The following is a 23,091-nucleotide window of genomic DNA, read 5'->3' on the forward strand; positions in this document are numbered from 1 at the left end:
TATCATTTTTATTCAAAGCATGTATATGTATTTAATATTGACGATAAAGGTCCCAGTAACAATTGCCTTTTAAATAGGTTGAATATATGTAATAAAAACCTGAATAACACCTTTAACTGAAAATGTCATAATAATACTGAATAAGTAAAGTAATATTATATAATGTAAGAATAAAAAGAAGGCAGAAACTTGACTCATAGCATCAGGTAATATTATTACAGTCAGTTAAAAACTATGCAGTAACAATCGCTGGTTAATGTAATAATGTCATGGTATTACATTTATTACATTAATAGGTTCTATTAAAAAAATATATAAATAAATAAATATATTCTATTATCAGGGGATTAAAAACACATGTCTGTACAAGACCACATTTTCAATTTATTAAAATACAAAATGGCTTTTGTGATATAAAATTCGCCCATAGTTTCTACATTTTCTATACAGTATACAGTAGGTACATACAATTGGGGGAGTTAAAAAAAAAGTGCATCCTAGCATTAACAACTCACAGACATTGACTAAAACTTGAGCTGACTTCTACTTTGCAAGGAACCCAAACCTCTTTATACATGTATCAAGGAAGAGTTATGTCTAATCTTATTTAGTAATAATTATGCTTCACACGACAGGGTGTAAATGACATCTTTTCAAGTCAACTTGGCATCTCAGGGCTTGTGGAGACTTGGATTACACCAGGTGAGCAGTATGGAAGCATTTTATGTTTGTTTTTCTTTTTCTTTACACGTTTTTGCATGGTGACTCAGCAGACAGCTCTACTTGCCTGATGCGGGCGGGTCTCCATTTCTCTAAACTGGGAGCGCGCCACCGGTTGCATTCTACCGCGTGTAGTACACTGACTGTCAGCAAGTACCTCATACAACCCCAGATCAACAAATCCGAACTATCCCTTTAAGTCACAGTCAGCTGTTTTCTCTGGTGTGTGGTGCACCATAAACACACACACACACACACACACACACCTGCACATGCCAAAACACACACACATGTCCCATTGGTGTGGCTGCAGCTATTAACAAAGGCAACTGCAAAATCCTCTACTGCTGGCTTTTCATTTGAAATCGATTTTTTGCGATCTTTTCACTTCCTGTTCCTTCGGTCTCCTCTCTGACATCTTTTCCTCTTTCGAGCGCTCCGTCTCGATGCCATGAGGTCCGCGTGGATGTGGTTGGGTCTCTCTCCCTCAGCCTTTCAGCACCTTCTCTTTGAGCAGGTCCAGGATGACCTGCCTCTCCTGGCTCTCCAGCTCAAACCTCCTCTCGCGCTCCTTCCTCTCTGCACCCAGGCGCTCCCTCTCCAGGGCGATCTTACCTGAGAGGAAATGGAAGGGGAGTGAAATAAGGAAAGCAGTCTTATTTTTGCCTTATATTTCAATTCCATTTGAAGAAGTTCACTGGTATTCAAATAGCAAGTCTCCCTTATCTTCATCTCCCTTATCTTCATCATTTGTCTCTCAGCATTCCTCACTGAAACCACCGAGCAAGCTTATCACTTATGTCCAAGAGGAATGCTAACAATGCTATTACACAATTTTCTGATTAGCTTTTTGTCCACAATGTGACAAGTAGCTGGGATAACAGATTCAAAATGTCTAAGCAGGTCTTTCACTTTTTTAAGGGGGGGGATATGCTACAGATATTACCGTGTGAGCAGCCATTGAAATAGATTGATGAAACTATAGATAGAAACTATAGACCACAATAGTGCTGTCATTTGGGGGCTTTAGGATGCCTTTGCAGATCTTTGTATTTTTCATCTTTGGCAGAAATGAATAAGATTTTTGGTTCACATTTACCAATAATGTCATCCTTTAAATGACATTGTGTCAACTTAATCCATTTAAAAAGCATATTTGTTCTCACAACCATAGTGCTTTATTGTCACATGACAAAGCAAATGAAAACGAGACTAGGTTCAAACCTAGTATATGGCTGGTCTGTGTATGGATGTGCCACAGCCAAGCAATGGTGTAACTTCATCAGTCAGTCAGCCAGTCAGCCAGTCAGCCAGTCAGCCAGTCAGTCTGTGGCGAGGCTGCCGGCTTTGTGGGCCTTCTTAACTGCAATTTTGCGCGATCTGTGTGTGAAAGCAGCTAGTGACAGACATTTGTGTTTAGGGCTGCTGTTGCCATCCAAAGATGGGACAAACGCTAGAGTACTAAGCTACTGTAGGTTATGGCTTTTTCCTTTGCGGCTTCAAAACCAGTCAAAATCCATTTTAACAAATCTAAATATCCAAATAATAGGAAAGCAAAATAGTCAATGTTAGCCTCAGTCATAGTTAGAGAGAGACAATCGATTTTCACCCAAATTCATTGTCATGTTAGTCTGACAGGCGATGATGGGATGCAGAATTCCTTGATTTAGCAAGAAAAAAATTGAATTTGAAAATCATACTCCTCTGTATTTCCAGCTCCTCCCTCCGCAGGGCGAACTCCTCCTCCCGCAGCCGCTGCTCCGCCTGCGCGCGTTTCTCCAGGAAGCTGAGGATCTCAGAGTAGGTCTGGCAGCAGCACTGGCATGGCTGCTTGGCCGTGGGCGCGGCGGACAGAGCTGCCAGCTCCTCGCGGTCCTCCTCCGGCTCTGCCGTGACACAAACAACAAGGTGGTGCTTTATTGATCCCTGTAGGGCAGTAATTCCCAAAGTGCGGCCCGTGGCCTCCTAATGGGACGTGAAGGTACTGCAGTTGGGCCGTGAGGGGCATACGTGCCAACACATGGGAACACATACATACAGTATCTACATGCTGAAATACTCTGGTTGATCATGGTGTTATAGTCATACCTGCAGGAGCTGTCTGTGTGATGGTGAGGATGGGCGTGTCTTGCTCAGGTAGATCATGGTGTTATAGTCATACCTGCAGGAGCTGTCTGTGTGATGGTGATGATGGGTTTGTCTTGCTCAGGTAGATGCAGTTCTTCCATAGCAGCTCGCTTTCTCAGCTCCTCCTCCTGGTAATGAGAAGGACAAGAGTAACACCAGCAGTAGCAGTAGTAGTAGGAGTAATAGTAGCAGGGTAGAAGCAGTAATAGTAGTAGTAGTCACAGTGTAATATATCCACTCCAACAAACATAAATTAGTGTGTGGGGTTCCACAGGGCAACAAGACACAAGTACAGTACACAGTTTCTGATCAGAAAAGCACATGTACTATCATAGCAGTTGACCCCCCCTCCTCATCTACCACGACACCAGCTGACCCTCACCTGGTACTTGTTGCTCTCGCCGCTGGCCAGGAGGCCCTTCTCCGCCTCCAGCTCCAACACCTCATGGAGCAGATCCTCCTTCTGGGCGTACAGCCGGTCTGTTCCGAACCTGAAGCACACAAACAAACAGCTGAAGGCCTACATGCTGTAGCCCTACATGAAGGGACGGAGCCAATGTGTTCTTTTTGGTAGGGCCAACTGCATCTCTGTCACAACATGCAGTGTTGTAGTCAAGTCACTATATCTCGAGTCCAAGTTGAGTCTCCAAAAAAGAGTCTGAGTCGAGTTAGACTTGAGCGCCCATTACCTGAGTCCGAGTCTGAGTCTGAGTCTGGATTTAGCCGACTGAACATGAGCGTGAATCAGCATCTCGGTGGAACACATGTGCCTGCCATCCTCTATTATTATTTAATTAAAAGGGAGCATGTGGGCAATTTTCTCTGCTTCAATTTTGTCCCGGAAGTGATGTCATCAGTGATGTCACTTGAGCAATTGTGCATTGTGACATCACTGATGATGTCATAGGCATTGTGACATCATCAGTGATGTCATAAGATCAAGCGATGTCATCAGTGATGCAAAGTTGTGACATCATCAGTTGATGACATCAGTGATGTCATAAGAGCAAAGTGAGCCCACACAGCGGGCGAGGGAGCAAGTGAGCCCGCACAGCGGTCGAGCTGCGTAGACAAGTCAAGTGAAGTCACAAGTCAAGTGAAGTCACAAGTCCTGAAAATGTGTCCCGGGCCCCGTTCCAATACCCATACTTGTACTTCTTTCTTGTAGTATGTACTGCCGCTGCCCTCACAAAGTATGGATTGTAGTGTGCAGCATGCATGCAAAATGCATACTATTGGGACACACTACATCTGTCGTCACGTGAGCTTCCTGAACTCCGACCTCTTGCTCACTTCCGCCGACGTCCGCAGCGCCACATTTGAGTTTTTTTTTTTTTTTTTTTTTTTTTTTTTTTTTTTTTCAATAAACAAAGTCTGGCAGTAACAAACAGTACATTATACAAAAAATTCAGACTAAACATTTACAAAATTGGAACAGACAATCAAATAAACAAAATAAAATAAATAAAGCAAAAACATTAAGTCAGAGATCTAAACAGGAATCAAGATATGCATGTTTTGGTACACACCATGCTTGTTTGGTTTTAACATATTTCAAGGCTTTCTTAAAGTTAATTATCTCATTCATGAACACGCAGCTCAGTCAGTGCGACGTAACTCCAGTAGGTGGCGGTAATGCACAAAAAGTTGTTTGCCAACCGCCATAAAACATTAGAAGAAGAAGAAGACATAACTTCCTGCTGCGCAAAGGATTGTGGGGAAGTTTGGCTGAAGCAGCATGCATCGATGCATACTCCGAAATAGGAGCTGATGTAGTACAACATCCTGGTACTCTTGGCATACTGCATCTGACATACTATGTATTGGGACATACTAAATCTTTTTTTGCCTACTAAATAGTATGGAAGTATGGGTATTGGAACGGGGCCCAGGACTCTTACTCGAGTCGAACTCGGACTTGACTACAACACTGACTACATGTAAGGTGCTGATATCCCCTCAGGTAACTCAGTGAGTGAGTGCAAGTAGTTTCTCCTCCTGCCTGCCCTGGTACTGACCTTCGTAGGCTGGGGTAGTCCTGTTTCTTGTAGTAGTCCAGAAGCAGCATGGTCCTCTCCCTGCACCGCCTGGCATCCACCTCGAAGTTCTCATCCTGGAGGGCCGCGGTGATGATCTCCCCCACGCGTGCCCAGATCCGCCCTGATGGGGCGCAACACATTCAAGCAGACACCTTTTCATCCTCGGATGCAATTTTGGGGAAATAGTCTCACTGTGTGGCCCTGGTTACTATAAACATACTGTAATCTTATTGTCGTGTGGGGAGACAGTCAAAACAGGCAGAGATAAGCCAATATATACAGTACCTACAGGATAATAAGTGTTGGAGGAGCCCCAAAGCCGGCAGTGGAATATTTGGCGGTCCCGTAATAAGTCGCTTCCAAATTATCCACATTGCATATTTACTGTGAGACACAGAATAGCTGCAGATTGGAGCTATGATCTTGAATTAACCTTTAGTGAAGAATTGCAAGAAAAATACAGTATTTTGTGATGAACTCATCTAATGTAGTTTTTTGGTGTAACGTTAGGTTACCGACTTTCCCGCAACCTGCCTCATCTACTTCTACTTCAGGACAGTTACTGATTTCCTATGTTTCCCAGAATGCCTTTCAACAACCCCCAGAAAAGGGGCATGAAGCCATATATAGGCTAATGCAGAGGTTCTCAAATGTTTTTCAGCCAAGGACCCCTTACAATAATGATAGAAAATATACCGGGGACCACTCATTCTGATTTGTGATTTTGGGCTAAGCTTAATTGTTTCCATGGTAACGTGCTTGACTTTTAAATGGATAGGTTTGTTAGATTAGAATGTAATCCATGAACCATTTTAGATTGAAAGCATTAAATATTTTTGTTGAACTATGAAGCTTTTGTAAAAAAAAAAAGTTTTTAGTTTTATTTTCCTGAAAACTTTTCGCGGACCCCCTGGCAAAGTGCCACGGACCCCTGGGGGTCCCCGGACCCCCATTTGAGAACCACTGGGCTAATGGGTACATAGCAGTAAGTAGAGCTAGCTAACCAACCGGTTTTTTGAACATTGGATTGGAGTCTATCTGTGGCCACACCCTTTATTCAAAACACAACATGTCTTGTGGGCACACACATTGCATTCTGGTTTTTTGAGGCAAAATTCGTGTAGGCGGTCCCGACCTGTCTCTTTGGACGAAAAGGGATTCTGGGCGATAACCTCCCGCAGGAGGATGATGTCATGGCGGGCGGAGAAACGCACCTGGCGCTTCCGTGGGGTGGTGGAGGGGCCGGCCAGGGAGAAACCTGAGGAGAGAAGAGCAGAATGGATGAGACCATACAGCCGACGAGCTAAGACACTATTTTACAGTAGCAAGGCGGGGTACTGAGCTGGGAGACTATCCTTCAGCTGGACATGCCGGTTCAAGTGTCCTTGAGCAAAACACACAGAATTTCCCTACAATTTCTATGGGTGCTGTTATGAGGCTGAGCTTGACCCCTGAACTCTGACCTCCCTGTGGACGGGGGCAAGAAGGAAGAGAATTTCCCTACAGGGATCAATAAAGTCTCATATTATTATTATTATGATTATGATTATGATGATGATTATAATTATTACTACTACTACTACTCCTACTACTAAGATAACAAGTCTCACTTTTGGATACAGTCAGGGACCCATCTTGCTCCAGTTAACCCAGCTGTTTATGTTCACATACATCTTTCTTTACCATCTAAATGCATGGTAGTAGTGTCCGAATTCTCGACTGTTACTTTGATTCACTGTAGTCCACTAAAATACCCACAATGCACTGCAATTTCTAGTGAACAGCTGATGCACCCTACATTTTCTCCCATCTACCACAATGCAATGCGGTCGTGTGTGTACCAAGAGTGATGTAGTGTCTGAAACTCACGATGATAAACACTAACCTGGGGGAAACAGTGAATGAGTGAACCATTCCAATCACTTTTGTCTCTCGAACACAAATCTGAGAATATTTTTTACTGTTAGATATGATTTTGTCCAGAATGCCATGTGATGATCCGTATTGCAGGTAGAACAGAAACTAAATGATGATAAAACACCCGTCTACATCTTCTAATTGTGTTCACTTCTTGTAAATGAATCGATGCTCAAGTTTAAAAGTTCATTGATTTGCTAGTTGACCACAAACAAACCCACCTTTAGGACCCCTGGGGCTCCACGAACCCCACACTGAGGAGCACTGCTCGAGTTAATCCAGCTTTTTTATGTTCACATAAATCTGTACAATCTAAATTGATAGTAGGATATCACAGTGCGTTGTTTACACACTACTCCATCACTGTACAAAGTCTTCCTATGGAGATGCTGCGCACGCACAGTGCACTATAACTCACACTCGCTCACAAGACTTTAGGCCTGTGAGGTGAGGGGTGAGTCGGGTGACTAAACATCTGTCAGCTGCTGCAGCCGCCGCCCTGTATGACAGCAGCTGACTGACAGCAGATCAGTCGCTGTTTTCCGCCTGACAAAGCGCACACGTGCGAGCCGCACGTCCTCTGCCCTGCAGGCACAAGCAAAACTAAAAAGCGGGGGAAAGACTGAGGGAGAGAAAGCAGTCGCCGAGAAACGCACTCTAAGAGAAGCATTGATAACGTTACATACTCCATGGCGAGCCGTGCGTCAGGAGGAGGCAAGGCAGTGGAGGATTTGTGCAGTGCTGGAGCCCACAGAAGCACCGAGCACCGGCTAGGAAACGTTATTCGTGAGTAAAAGGCGTGCTAGACGTGGAGGTGGAAGAGAATCTCACCGTCGTTCATCGGCATTTCCACCACCACCCGTTCCATGTCTCTGTTTTGTACATCCGGGTCCGCCTGACGCGCATTGCACACGTCCACTCACCAGTACACGTTTCCTACTGACGTGTAACTCAACTTGGCGGAGAATCCGGCAAAACTGGAGAGGCGCTCAGGGCTTTTGTTTTTGCGCCTGCGCTAACTGGACACAAGATGGCGCCAGAGAGCCGCGTGGAATTCAACGTGGGTTCAGGTTCAGACAGAGAGCGAGTAGTACCAGACTAGAGAGAGTGAGCGATCCTCAAGGCCAGAGAAGACCATTGCAGCCGTTACCAAACTTTTCCCATGTCAAGGACCCCCATGTAGACGTTACATGTATTTAGATCACAGACCCTAACCCAATGCCTAGGTGGGGGGGGGGGGGGGGGGGGGGTAGACATAAGTGGTGGACCAAGAAGACCTGCACAACTATATTACTTGAGTCAAAGTATAGATAGCCTACTCCTGGTCAAATATTAAAGTGAAAGTTGCTCAGTCAAATTTTTACTCGAGTATCCTACTTGCTTTAAAAATACTAAAGTATTCAAAGTAGGCCTACACCTTCTTTTTAAAGTCAATCCATTGTTGTATTATTGCCATATTGCATTTAGAGCACATATTGACTCAACATAGACTATAGCTATACTGAATGCACTGATTTGCTTATAGAACCTGTAAAAGCTAGAAAACATAACTACAAAAATAAAATCACTGAAACATATTTAAGACATAATAAATTATTCTTCATTTCAAACCTCTCAAAAATGGACTGTAGATATGGCCATGGGTGCTCTGCTCTGGTGGTGAGGTGAGAAATCATTATCAAAATTGTGTTGCTCGCTGCCAAATCTGTAACGTTTAGGCTACGTTTGTTTGTTTGTTTGTTGTTTGTTGTTTATTTACACATATAAAAACAATACAATATATAATCAGCATTGAATGCAGGAGAATTGCCTAAAAAACCCACCAGGGGCTTAAGTGTGGCATTCTCCAGGTAGCGTATTATCATCAGAATTTCATCAGTATCCATCATCAGTACGTCCAAGCATGGAGGAGTTGCCCGGTCTGAGTAGCGCATGCGTGAGGTATGGCAACACCACTTGGACAACCCACATGCAGAACTGCAGGAGCAGCGTTTATGGCGTATCTATCGCATTTTAGAGAAAAAAGAAAATGAATCTGCTGACTTCAAAGTAACGAGTAATGGGGCATTCATACAAATTTAGTGCAGTGAAAAGTACGATATTTGTCTTTCAAATGTAGTGGAGTACAAGTCTTAAAAATAAATCATATTCAAATAAAGTACATAATACAAAAAAATTAAAGGAGAACTTCACCAAAAACAACGTTGATTTATTTTGCACATGATCTCACACATATCCAAAAACTGTCAACACTTTTGTAGACATTCATTTAGTTGGACAGTTATTGAGAGTTGATTTATGGACCAGTGATGCCATTCATGCACACATGACATCAGTTTTTGGGTATGTGTGACATCATGTGCAAAATAAATCAGCATTGGTGGAGTTCTCCTTTAAGTACAGTAGGCTACTCAAATGGACTTTGTGACTGTCCACCCCTGGCCTACTGTCACCACGTGGACATCATGAAAGTCATCCTGATACACTCCGTCATTGTGCCTACCTGATTCTCAACCCTTTTCATAGGACCGCTAGAGCCGCATGAGGACCCCCATTTGACGAGTGGCCTCTCGGACACTCGCACGCAATGCATTCTCTCTGTCCCCCAGTCCTCTGTCTGTCACACTGTCCTCTGTCTGTCACACAGTCCTCTGTCTCTCTCCCCCAGTCCTCTGTCTGTCACACTGTCCTCTGTCACACACAGTCCTCTGTCTGTCTCTCTGTCTCTCTCCCCCAGTCCTCTGTCCGTCACACTCATTTGATCCCAGTGCACAAACTCTAATTCTGCACTGGTCTGAGTGGCTAATCTTTTGTATAGATTTGAGAGAAAATATGGGGACAAAACAAGACCGTGTTGTTGAGTGAAACTGAAAACACCAATCGTTACTAATTACAGGAATGAAATTGTCATCGTCTCTGTGTTCTCCCATCAGACCAATGCACTCTAGTATAAGAGTCGTGCAGATGTCTGGAGATGTGCTCCAGCTCTGCTGACCTATTTGACCAGTCTTTTGAAGCAGACAGTGAAGTTTTGGCATGTTGGTGAGAAAATGTGCATAGAGACACTGCATGAAATAGGCCACGCCCATCACGGGGGGAAAGCTCCCGCTCATTTCCACACACCAGCGTCATTTTCCTTGAATTAAACATAGCTAAAAGCTGTTGTGTGGTGGGGCTGCGCAGACAACAAATGTAAAAAATCGCCAGTTGAAGTTTTGTGTACTCCCGAGGAAAACAAGGAAGCCATTGAGAATTGGCAAGAAGAAAAATTTGGATGTTGCTGTCAATGAAGTAAGTTGGAGTGTTCATTTTCTGTATATACAATCTTTTTGTGCAACACCCGACCATGCACGCGACATAGGAGAACGCCAGGATTGGACGGGAGTTTGTGTTTTCCCCCGTTTTGGGCGTGGCTTCTGAATGATGACGCGCTCCACAGTGTCTCTATGCTTTTTGAGCATTGCCACACGGCCATACGGCCATGTCAGTCACATGACAGATAGAGTATTTTCTCTCTGACTCTCATGCCACGTACTGACACACTGACACAGTGTGAGTGACAGACGCCAGATGTCTGAGCGAGTTATTTCATCTCGTCTTGACGAGTGACAGAGTGACAACCTCTGGCGTTGTGCAGAAATCTGCTCATTTCGCAAAAACGCGGCGATGGCTCCATCTCCAAAATTGTTGGCTTCCTCAGTCGCCTCGGTACTCGGTAGCATAATAGATCATAATAGACCTGTCATCGTTGGTGTGCTCCACCATCCCTCTCCTCCCTTTGTCTCATCGTTGGTGTGCTCCACCATCCCTCTCCTCCCTTTGTCTAGACGGCACTTGATCAAGCAGGGCCAGGCTTTAGCGAGCGCCGGGCGAGGAAAGCCAAATGTGGCGTCTTCAATACCTCCGTGCCAGATTGGATGGAAGATGAATGCTTGACCTCCTCGGAGCCGGCGTCTTCGGTCGTCGTCGTGTTTTTCGGGGGGAGGTAGAGGAGTGAGGCGCTCTCTTGACATTTGCTTGGATTCGCTCCTGAAGACGTTATTGGACACTGATGATCTCATTGTCTGACTGATGAAATATAGGACTTACAGCACTTTCATCTCTTAGCTGCCTGTGCATTGACAAGAGAATGCCTTTACCTTTACCTTACCTCCTCCTCCATCTCTCTCCAGCTCCACAGCGCCCAGAGAGGAAGCAGCAAGCAGAACCTTCAGCGTTTTGTTCTGTTCCTTGCTGCCTCTCTCCTGAGACACAGCAGGCTGGTACCCTCTGAACATGCCACCTGCACCCCTTCAATACAAGCACTTACAGTATATGTGTCTCTGACTGGGAGGAGAGAGAGAGAGAGAGAGAGAGAGAGAGAGAGAGAGAGAGACACTGATTGGCTATGTGCTCTCCCACATGTACAGTACATGCTTCAGAGAGACAAGTGTGTGTGTGTGTGTGTGTGTGTGTGTGTGTGTGTGTGCGTGCGTGCGTGCGTGTGTGTGTGTGTGGGGTGGGGGGGGGGTGCCAGCAGAGACCCTTGATGCTCTCCCTCTCTCTCTCTCTCTCTCCCTCCCTACCCTTCCCTCTCTCTCTCTCTCTCTCTCTCTCTCTCCCTACCCTTCCCTCTCTCTCTCTCTCTCTCCCCACCCCTCTCTCATTCCATCAGGTCCTCACAACGCACACGCCACATCCTCAAACGCCTCGCCGCCTTCTTCGGAGCGAGAGAATCTGAGAGGGGAGAGAGAGAGAGAGAGAGAGCTGTAGAAGTGACGGGAGAAAACAGCAGCACAGACGACAAGCATCTCCCTCGAGGGGAGGAGAGAGAGAGAGAGAAGAAGAAGAGAGGAGAGAAAAGAGGGAGAAAGGAGAAGGGATGGAGGAGAGAGTGTAGTGGAGTCAACAAACAAGTTTTTAGGTGGAGGGAGGATCGACTGAGTGGAGGAACAGGAGAGAGAGAGAGAGAGAGAGTGTGAGAAAGAGTTTGGAGGAGTGAGAGAGACAGAGAGAGAGAGAGAGCGATAGAGAGAGATAGGGTAGCAGTAGCTTGGTGGTGGGGGGGGGGGGTTCTTTCTTTTTTTTCTTGTTTTGGGGGTGGCTCCCAGCTCTCGCCGTGGGGTCTCACCTCTCCGGCGTCTCCCTCCCCCCCTCCCTTTCTCCCTACCTCCCCCGGGCGCTGCTGGGAGCCTCCGAGCTGCTGCGGCGCCGCAGGAGCAGGATGTCTCGCAGGGAGGCTCCGCCCTCGCCGCCGCCGCCGCCGGGCGTGCGAGGAGGAGGAGAGATGATGGAGCGCGAGGAGGAGGACCGGCCCGAGCGCGCCGACCCGCTGTCCCACGCCGAGAGGGAGATGGTCCAGGACACGTGGGGGCGCGTCTACGAGAACTGCGAGGACGTGGGCGTGTCCGTGCTCATCAGGTGAGTTCTCGGGGGGGGTCGTGCGGAATCTTGAGGGTCAAAGTTGAGGGGTTCCATGTCGAGACTTGTGTCCTTGTGCCCTCCTTGTTCCTAAAGTTGTCTTGGTGACGTACGAAACTTCTCAAGATCTTCGCACGATCAGTGAAGGCATCTGTGCACTTTGAGATGGGGCAGTGTGCTGGACATTGTACCATCTACTTGCCCCTTGAATCCACACTCAACCCTGATAACCTAGTTCACGAACCCCCCGAAAAACATCTCTGAAGTCTGCAAGGACTTATAGCCTTCTGCTGAATCCAAATATGTGGACTACAACTTGCACTATGGTTTGACGTCTTCTGACTGAAGAGCTCAGCGTGACGGCAGGAGTTCACATCACGATTGGGGGTGCGAGACGGCGTAACGGAGCCAAATGCGACGGGCCTGGTCAGCATCCTCAATATTTTATGGTTGACAAGTAAACATCCGTGGTCTTTTCCTTGATCCATCCTCTACATTCTTTAGTTTTAGAATTGGGCTTCTATTGAAAGACAACAAACACGGATGTGAGCCCTTATTCACACAGGACGCTGAACGTTAAGTTCGAGCTGAAGTTTGAGGCAGGCCCAAGCTGAACTGACGCCTAACCGTTCACACAAGAAGCCTTCTCTTTTCCTCTCGGCGCCTCCTCGGCGTGCCTTGAACCCGCCCACAACTCCCATTGACTTCATGCCTGGCAGCTTCAAGCGTCACGCGTCACGCTTGGAAAATAGGACTGAATCCCGAACGATCGCTTGAGCAAGGCGTGAGCGCGGCTTCGGCGTGACACATGCGCGCAGGTGGTGTCAACGGCTTCGCCTGTTAACAACGACATGAAACTTGTGGGTTCAGCGTAGGTTGAGCTTAGGTTGAGCGACGCGTTGCTTCGGCGTACTGTGTGAACGGGGGCTAAGAATGGACAAGAGCCTACAAATTGAGAAAGACAGTGTGGCTTTCAAATACATTTGAGATCAATAATCAATAGTATCTTGGATTCATTTCGGAGGATTCATGAATGATGATTGCCTGATGCTTGGAGTCCACTTGAGCGGATTTTTCCACACTTCCCATTCATTGCGTATTGAAGGCAGCCGTGCAATGCATTGTGGGGCAGGCGGGGCGTTTGGCGAGACGGTGCGGCGCGGTGCCCGCTCCTTCATTTGCATGAAGTAGTTCTCAATCTACTTGATGCAAATGAGTTTTTGACTGTAGGACAGTCAACCTAGTGACATCATCTAGCAGCACCCTAGTTGGCGAAAAGGTGAAATGTTGTTCATCTTTCTAGCAGATGGAGGTAAATGTCAGACTTGGAAGCAGTGTGCTGTCTGATCTGAGGTGAAATGCAAACAAACTAGAGTCATATGATCCAATGTGTCATGGCCTCTTTAATAAACAATGTAGATAACATTTGTTTCTCTAAAGCAACATCTGCCAGCTGGCAGCACCAACGCAACACTTTTCACAGCTAAAGGAATTTGCATCAATTCACTCGTTCAGGACAAAATTAATGTTCCTTTTTAAGCTGAGAGTCCAGTGAGCTATATCTGATAATCTGACCAAAATCATAATAATAATAATAATATCTTGTCGGTCATCATTCATTGCTCAATTGATGCCTTGATTAATAAAAGGGAATCATAAAGTGCTACAAGGGAAAACGTCATTAAAAGGTCAATTACAATAGGAAAGGAAAAAGTAATGTAATGCAAAGCAACAACAAAAAGTGTCTGGGGGCCTAGTGGTGTGGAGCTTAGTGTCTGGGGGCCTGGTGGTGTGGAGCTTAGTGTCTGGGGGCCTGGTGGTGTGGAGCTTAGTGTCTGGGGGCCCGGTGGTGTGGAGCTTAGTGTCTGGGGGCCCGGTGGTGTGGAGCTTAGTGTCTGGGGGCCTGGTGGTGTGGAGCTTAGTGTCTGGGGGCCCGGTGGTGTGGAGCTTAGTGTCTGGGGGCCTGGTGGTGTGGAGCTTAGTGTCTGGGGGCCTGGTGGTGTGGAGCTTAGTACTGGGGGCCTGGTGGTGTGGAGTGCTGGGGGCCTGGTGATGTGGAGCTTAGTGTCTGGGGGCCTGGTGGTGTGGAGTGCTGGGGGCCTGGTGGTGTCACAACTGGCCGTGTCTGTGGGTAGGAAGCCAGTGGGGTATATGTGTCCTGGTCACTGTACTTGTGCTGCCTCTGATCGGTCGGGGCACCTGTTCAGCAGGGAGGGGAACTAGGGGGAACCTGGGGGAGCGTGATCCTCCCATGTGCTACGTCCATGCCGGTGAAACTCCTCGCTGTCAGGTGAAAAGAAGCGGCTGGCGAGGTTGCACATGTATCAGATGAAGCATGTGCTAGTCTACGGCTCTCCCCAGATCGGCAGAGTGGGTGAAGCAATGACCGGGACAGCAGGGGGAATTGGCCAAGTACAATTATTTGGCCCACTGTAGCTAGCTACCGAAATCTAGGCTAATTATGCAAATTCAAAATGGCTGCCATATATGGTCACTAGCAGTGTCAGTGATATGCTTCACTATTTTCTGCTTTTAGCAAGTTTTTAGAGATTTTGTTCTGTGGACTAAGCCAGTGGTTCTCAGATTTTTTCACACGAGGGACCCCTAAACTGACAAAGATTAGACCACGGACCCCCATTTGATAGGATTTTGTCCCACGGTGCCCCATATGATAATAAGATTGATGCTTTTAGATGTTTTATTACAGAAAGTGTGTAAAACCCATGACCAAAATAGTCATTGTGTTACTTATGAATGGAATGATAGTGAAAATAAATTACCCTTCTTTTGGCTGGTCCCCTCAAGGACCCCTGGGACCCCCATTTGAGAACCACTGGACTAGGCTACACACCCCCCCCCCCCCCCCCCCCCCCCCACACACACACACACACACACACACACACACACACACACACACACACACACACACACACACACACACACACACACACACACACCCAGATAAGCTCATGATGTGAACTCTCTATTCTTTTATAGTCTTCCATGTATCTATAGCATCAGACTTAGGAACCCTAGTAATTATGGAGGGTGCAATCTGCATATCACCCCCCCCGAAACACACACACACACACACACACACACACACACACACACACACACACACACACAAAGCGAGCTGTGGCAGGTGTAGAGAACATTGCATTCCTCTCTCATTAAGATGCTATAGAAATATTCCATAGTCCACTTCTTCGTTACTTCCACACTTTGAGAAGAAGGCACCCAAAGAGTCAGAGCTGGTGAAGTTATGCCTCATATATTCATCTACAGGAGACAATTGATACCTCATAGTAGTTCAATTCACGTGCAGAACACGTAAGCACCTTGTTTTTATATGATTTAACAGCGCTTATTAAAGGCATCTGACGTGGCCACTCTCCCCTTTAGTTCTCAGAAGATATCCCAAAAACACAAGATCAAACATTTTGAACAAAGGTCTCATCTTCTCAGGACAAAGAACGATTCTGTGTGAAGCCCTGCTGCCAATTGTTGCAGAGGGACTGGATGTTTTACCCTGCTTTCATCTTGATCCTTTTGATGTTCAGTTCATTCTAGCTCAGAGGAGAGAGGCAGATGTTCAGTTCAGTATAGCTCAGAGGAGAGAGGAAGATGTTCAGTTCTTTATAGCTCAGAGGAGAGAGGAAGATGCTCAGTTCATTATAGCTCAGAGGAGAGATGAAGATGTTCAGTTCATTATAGCTCAGAGGAGAGAGGAAGATGTTCAGTTCAGTATAGCTCAGAGGAGAGAGGAAGATGTTCAGTTCATTATAGCTCAGAGGAGAGAGGAAGATGTTCAGTTCATTATAGCTCAGAGGAGAGAGGAAGATGTTCAGTTCAGTATAGCTCAGAGGAGAGATGAAGATGTTCAGTTCATTATAGCTCAGAGGAGAGAGACAGATGTTCAGTTCATTATAGCTCAGAGGAGAGAGGAAGATGTTCAGTTCAGTATAGCTCAGAGCTCTGACTGTCCTGAGCTAAACCTGTTAGGACTCCCTTAAAGGGCTTGTTCAAATGGACAGTGTGCCTTAGCGAAGGCGAGTGATGTGAGTGAGTGAGTGAGTGAGTGAGTGTGTGTGTGTGTGTGTGTGTGTGTGTGTGTGTGTGTGTGTGTGTGTGTGTGTGTGTGTGTGTGTGTGTGTGTGTGTGCGTGCGTGCGTGTGTGTGTGCACGTGTGTGTGTGTGCACGTGTGTGTGTGTGTGTGTGTGTGTGTGTGTGTGTGTGCGTGCGTGTGTCTTGTGCTCTGATCTGTGGATGACAGCAACAAGCTTTGGCACTTAAATATCTCTCCTTGCCTTGTGATCTGTCCTCTCTTCTGTCACCCTTTTCAGTTTCTTACACATCTCTCTCTCCCTCTCTCTGTCTCTCCCTCTCTCTCCTTCTTTCTCCCTCTCTCTCTCTGTCTCTCTCCCTCTCTCTCCCTATCTCTGTCTCTCCCTCTCTCTCCTTCTTTCTCCCTCTCTCTCTCTGTCTCTCTCCCTCTCTCTCTCCCTCTCTCTGTCTCTCCCTCTCTCTCTCTCTCTCCCCTCTCTCTCTCCCTCTCTCTCTCTCTCTCTCTCTCCCTCTCTCTCTCCCGCTCTCTGTCTCTCCCTCTCTCTCTCTCTCTCCCCTCTCTCTCTCCCTCTCTCTCTCTCTCTCTCTCTCTCTCCCTCTCTCTCTCCCGCTCTCTCCCTCTCTCTCTCTCTCTCTCTCCCCTCTCTCTCTCTCTCTCTCTCTCTCCCTCTCTCTCTCTGTCTCTCTCCCTCTCTGTCTCTCCCTCTCTCTCCTTCTTTCTCCCTCTCTCTCTCTGTCTCTCTCTCCCGCTCTCTCCCTCTCTCTCTCTCTCTCTCTCTCTCTCTCCCCTCTCTCTCTCTCTATCTCTCTCTCTCCCCCCTCTCTCTCTCCCTTTCCACCTCCCTCCCTTGCGTGTCCAGGCTTGATCGGTCATAATGGACACCAAAATCAATTGCTTCAAAACGGCCAAGCACATTCTTAACTGATGATGTAATGATTTTATCTTGTTTATCTTAATTTGAATGATGTATGTATCTGTATACGTAATGTACTGTATTTGTGTATGTACTTTTGTGTTCTGTATTTGTGGATGTATTTTTAGGGTATTTATTTGTGGGTGTATTTTGGATATCAATTTATGGGTGTATTTTAATGTAAACGCCTCCTGTGGACAGGTGTTGTAAATTAGCGTTCCGCTACAAACGCTTAACCCAGTGCATCTGATCCTTGTGCATACAGTACGTATGTCACAATTCTAATGCTTCTGTGATGTCCATATCAAATAAACGTAACTGAACGTAACAAAAACACTTTCACTCCCATGGCAATATCCTTTTTTAAGACCATATAGACTGTCACTAATGCAGCTTTGCACACCTGCTCTTATTTACGGGATTGTGTTTTTAATGTCATTTTTATGTGAGTCTTTCATGGGTGTGTATGTTTGTCAGCCCCTAACCTAAGACAATTTTCTATCATTATGTGATTGACGGTCATGTTGGTTGAATGTTGAATGTGTTGAATGTGCTGATGCATGATGGGCAGAACAGACAATACACTCGGCTCATCTCACCAATGCGGACAAATGCAATTGCACCCGAGATGGAGAGCGCCCCCAGGCAGCAGCATGCATATGGCAGCTTCGGAAAAGCAATCGAAGTCTGAATTATTCTCTTCTAACAGCATGGGGGAGGGTGCTGCTGATGGTAGAATTTAAGTACATTCTTGTGGATGCCAATTTCCAGAAGATGACATTATAAAGTCTACAGTGCATTCATCCAATAGAGAAATAACCTTACTAACATAACGTTGGTTCCACGGTTTGTCTTCTCTGCCAAAAGTCACAGAGAGGCTAATGAGAAAGGCATCATTGAAGAGCAGAGTGTGTGGCTCAAGGTTGTCCTTGGTACTCCAAAGAATTATAAAAACCCTTGTAGTCTCGTCAAAGTGTGATTAGCTCCACTAATGGTGCTGCTTTGATGAGTTCATTTAAATGCACAGACAGGTGCAGGAACATGTTCAATGTTCTCCAAGATCCTAAACGCTGATGCAATTCTTGCAGAGGGACAAAATGTTTCATGGCATGGCTCTGCATAGAGTAGAGGATTACATCATACAAACATTCACTGATCATGATTCAAGTGTTACAGGACCTTTTCTCATAAACATGAGCCTTACCTTTTGAAAATAAATGTTGTTCATCCTGTAGTTGTCGACCCTGAGTCGAGCACATCCGGTAGGGCGAGTAGATCCGGTACTCACACCGGCACAGCCGAGGAAAATTAATGCAGAATGTAAATATTACCAAAAGAGCATAAGATGCATGCATCATATATTACATGATAAATCAAGCTCCATAAAGAATAATAGGATAATAGAAGGAAAAAACACTACCAAAAAGTAAGCGCAAGTCAACATTGCTGTCTTTGCTGTTAGTGAAAACAGTCTCTGACAGTTGGTGAACTATTCAAATGTTAATTAATTTTGTAGCCTGATATCAGACTGAATTGTCAGCTCGTTACAGTCCATTTGCTTCTTCAACTTGGTGGAGTGGGTGGAGTCAAAGGTCTGGACCCAGCAGGCAAAAGCTCCTGTTTGTCCAACATACGCTGGTAGAAACGGACAGATGTTGAAACATACAGTCCATGGTTGAAACACTAGATAAGAAAAGGTGCCTGGTGGTGTGCCTGTAGCTTTTCTCTTGTAAACCAACTTGGCCAAAGGACATTTATCATTTCAACACAAAAGGACAACCACAAAGAGAGGAACATTTCTTGAAGCGAAACCGTCAGTGAGTAAAGCACCGCCTGTTCTTTTCTCAAAGTTCATGTTGATCTACCCAGGGCAACAGTTACTAGCCAGGCTATTATTCGCTAAGCAAGCGAATGTATAGTGAGTGACAGCTAGGAGCGCTACAGGCTAGCTACGGCCTCCGTTAGCCTAGCATGTCATAGGATCTGGGGGATGTGGATGTAGTGTAGCAGTGCTGCCCGGGGCCAAATTCAAACTGGGATATAACATCTACTAGCATATCCAGTCAGCTGCATGCTCTCCACTGAAAGAGCACATACTGACAAGAACCAAAGTGGGTCAGGACCAAACAGATGAGTTGAATACTTGTTTGTGTGTGTGAGTGTGCATGTGCGCGTGTCTATCTGCGTTTTCGGCGGCACAGTGGCTCAGTGGTTAGTGCTGTTGCCTCACAGCAAGAAGGTCCCGGGTTCGAACCCCGTTCCGTCCCGGGTCCTTTCTATGTCGAGTTTGCATGTTCTCCCCGTGTTTGTGTGGGTTTTCTCCGGGTGCTCCGGTTTCCTCCCACCATCAAAGACATGTACAGTATGTTAGGGTTAATACTCCTGTCAGTGCCCCTGACCAAGGCACTGGCAAAATAACTGGAGTTGGTCCCCGGGTGCTGCACTGCAGCTGCCCACTGCTCCTAGTTCTAGGAAGGTTCCTTCCTAGTAGAGGATGGGTCAAATGCAGAGAATGAATTTCCCCATGGGGATAAATAAAGGATAACTTAACTTTTATCTCAGTGTTTGTGTCTGCATGTCTTTTAGAGCTCTAGAGTCCCTAGAGCTTCTTTGCATTGTTGTCAATGAAAAGTTGTAAATGGCCTAAAATGCCTTCCATTTCTCCCTTGGCAATCTCTGAAGCCCTGTAGCTATCCACAATACTGCCCCGTCTGGCAGAGTCAGGTTACTGTAGCTATGCTTATGGAAACTTTCTTATTGCCTTAATTGGCTTAGGAACTCACACGGTGTTCCAAGAGGTGCTATGGGCTTGTGGTCAGCTCTGACGTACATGATCAAAACAAAAGTTCATCCCTCGTATCCCACAAGACCATTCACATGTTCTCTCTGTTTCACTCTGCTTACATCTAGCATGGTGGTTGGAGAAAGGGATTTACTACATGGCCCTAAAATAACTCCCACTTTAAACACTGGTTGGCATTCAGGCAGGGTCCAGAGACATTCGAGATATCCATTATTGTCTTTCACATTAGAAGTCTGTTAGGCTTAGGCTGTAGTTAGGCTATAGCAGAACTTTGACCTGCTCTGTCTGGAGTGATAATGCTAAGCAGTGACTGCTTCTCTGTTATACTTCTCTACAACTACACCATCAAAAGGACAACTGTGGGAGTCCAGTACAGTAAATGGATAATCACACCTGACTTAGTATAGGTTGATACTCTGCTTTTTAAGCTGGCCCTTTTTGGATAATACATATTTCATACATGACAATGCAGTGGTGTTACTCTGTGTACTATGTATCATAATGTTATTATAATCGTTGCAGAGCAGGATTGCTCAGGGGACATCGGGAAGCGGGGGGATCCAGATTTTTGGGAGGTTTCGGGTCTCATTGAAGAGACGGATAGCAGTTGAGTAGAAGCTGTCCGTGTGACGGGAGGTTCTAGGACTGCAAGACATCAGTCTTCTGCCATGGGGGAGGACCCACTATTCTAAAGCATGGCATCCGTTCTATTCTAAAGCATGGCACCCATTCTCTTTCTCTTTCCCCCTTCCCCTGCTCCTTACCCACCTCTCCTTCCCTGCTCTCTCCTCCCCCACATTTCCCATTCCCTCCCCACCTCCTCCCTTTCCCTGCTCTCTCCTCCCCCACATCCCCCCGCTCTCCCCCCTCCCTTCTCCCTTCTCCTGCTCTCTCCTCTTTCCCCCTTCCCCTGCTCCTTCCCCACCTCCTCTCCTCCTCAACATTTCCCATTCCCTCCCCACCTCATCACTTTCCTGCTCTCTCCTCTTTCACATTCCCCCTGCTCTGCCTCCCCTGCACCCTCCCCACCTCCTCCCTTTCCTGATCTCTCCTCCCCCACTATTCTAAAGCATTCTAAAGCATTCTATTCTATATTTCTATATTTTCTATATTTCTCCATCATATGATTGTTCAATGTGTTATTATTACTACTGTAATTTGCTACTGTTGTGTCAGCTAGAATTAGCTAGACATATTTTCTGTGAAGCCCTCTGAGACATGCTTGTGAATTAGGGCTATACAAATAAACTTGACTTGACTTGACCCCGATGCGTTTATGTGCTGGATGGGTGGGGTCGGCCATGATCTTCTGAGATGTTGAATTCACCTCCTTAGGTTCTTTGTGAACTTCCCATCGGCCAAGCAGTACTTCAGCCAGTTCCAGGACATGGAGGACCCAGAGGAGATGGAGCGAAGCAGCCAGCTGAGGCACCATGCCCGCAGGGTGATGAACGCCATCAACACTGTGGTGGAAAACCTCCACGACCCAGAGAAGGTCTCCTCCGTACTGGCCCTGGTGGGAAAGGCCCATGCCCTCAAACACAAGGTGGAACCCATGTACTTCAAGGTAAGACACATGAGAGATCCACCCACTGAGCTCACTACAGCCTCTGAAAGACAGTAATATCAGCCGCAGACGCTGGCATCCTCAAAGTGTCAAAATTTTTTATGCCTCCTCCCGGCGACAGCTGTGGCCAGAGGCATTATGTTTCCGCCTTGTCCGTCTTTACGGAAGTACGTCAAGGATCAACTGATTAGATTTTGGTGGTCAAAGGTCAAAGTTCAAGGTCACTGTGACCTCACAAGTGCCATTTTCATGCTCATTAACACAATATCTCATGAACGCCTTGAAGGAATTGCTTCAAATTTGGCTCAAATGCCCAGTTGGTGAACTGATTAGATTTTGGTGGTCAAAGATCAAAGTTCAAGGTCACTGTGACCTCACGACCGCTATGCAACTTCACCTCCTCTCCTTCCGCCTCTCCTCCATACTCATCCCTTCCTTCCACCTAACATTCATCCTACCATATTAATCACTATTTGCTCCTCCCTCTCTCCCTCCTCCCAGATCCTGAGTGGGGTGATGCTGGAGGTGTTGTCTGAAGACTACCCTGAATGCTTCACAGCAGAGGTGCAGATGGTGTGGTCCAAACTGATGGGGGCGGTGTACTGGCACGTGACGGGGGCCTACACGGACGCGGGCTGGCTCCAGGTCTCCAGTTCAGCCGTGTGAAGGCTTTTAGAGCAGGGCTAGAGGAGTCTCCCGTGGACTTTATAGAATGCTAAAAAGATGAAAGTAGAACATGATGTGTGTGTGATATATTGTGAATGGAGGAGGGCAGGGATCGCTGTTCTATGCGGAAAGTTCTATGAGGATGTTTCATCGACATGGATCCAAAGTTTAAAGGGGTAATCCACGAGATTCAGTTTTTTGCTTTAGTTTTTTTTCCATAGCTCCAGTGTCTCTGCACTGCTCTTTCCAGAGATCACCTGTCAATCAAATGGTGTGTCCAGTACTGTACTGTGACGTCCTTGGCTTTTCTGTTCATGCCGTTTGAGTTTCTGTACTGTAGGTGGCGCTCTTTTCTGCCCGGTTCTTCTATTTATTCCAAAAAAAGCACCGTTGCTGCTGCCATAAACAGAAAACAGAACAACAGGAAGTCCTACCTGAAAGCAGGTGTTTAGAACAGGAAATGTCAAAGCTTTAATGAACTGGGTATAGGCTGAATCACTGTTGTGTTGTATTCGTCAAGATCGATAGAGCGACTGAGAGTAGCAAATGCATTATTACTTTAATCGTAGACATCAATGAATCCGCCTCATGACATTTACAAAGACGCTTAAGAAATGTTAAGACATGGAATGATCTTCTATGAAGGGGCAGTTTGGTTAAGAAGCCCCAGTTATTATGGGACCATGGAGCTGCTGACTGTTAGGTTCTCTTTGTGTTCTAACTATGTCCTTGTGTTCAGGGAGAGGACCTGTGCCCCTCCCGTGCAGTGTGTGCTCTTGTTTGTCGTCTGTATACGTGTACAGTGGGAAAGTGTGCATACCCTTCTGCTTTCATTAATAATGCGTTGAAGAGCGCTGTTCTACTGGGAG

At 46.3% G+C, this 23,091-nt stretch overlaps 2 protein-coding genes across 2 annotated transcripts; one reads left to right on the top strand and one right to left on the bottom strand.

Annotated features, from left to right (window-relative positions):
- Positions 1 to 2,861: 2,861 nt before the first annotated feature.
- Positions 2,862 to 11,080, bottom strand: LOC310793978 (uncharacterized protein; the record flags this gene model as incomplete). The annotated part of the gene is made up of 6 exons (XM_083655859.1): positions 2,862 to 2,975; positions 3,230 to 3,338; positions 4,866 to 5,007; positions 6,022 to 6,144; positions 7,635 to 7,698; positions 10,949 to 11,080. 6 exons carry the CDS (start codon positions 11,078 to 11,080, stop codon positions 2,862 to 2,864), a joined length of 684 nt encoding a protein of 227 aa, XP_083511985.1.
- A 926-nt stretch (positions 11,081 to 12,006) lies between these two features.
- cygb2 (cytoglobin 2) lies at positions 12,007 to 22,222 on the top strand (the record flags this gene model as incomplete). Its single annotated transcript, XM_083655472.1, has 3 exons — positions 12,007 to 12,203; positions 21,325 to 21,556; positions 22,058 to 22,222. The coding sequence occupies 3 exons, from the start codon at positions 12,007 to 12,009 to the stop codon at positions 22,220 to 22,222; spliced, it is 594 nt and encodes a 197-aa protein (XP_083511598.1).
- Between the last annotated feature and the right edge of the window lie 869 nt (positions 22,223 to 23,091).

This window comes from Poromitra crassiceps (assembly GCF_964638095.1).
Source record: "Poromitra crassiceps genome assembly, chromosome: 19".
NCBI lineage: Eukaryota > Metazoa > Chordata > Actinopteri > Beryciformes > Melamphaidae > Poromitra > Poromitra crassiceps.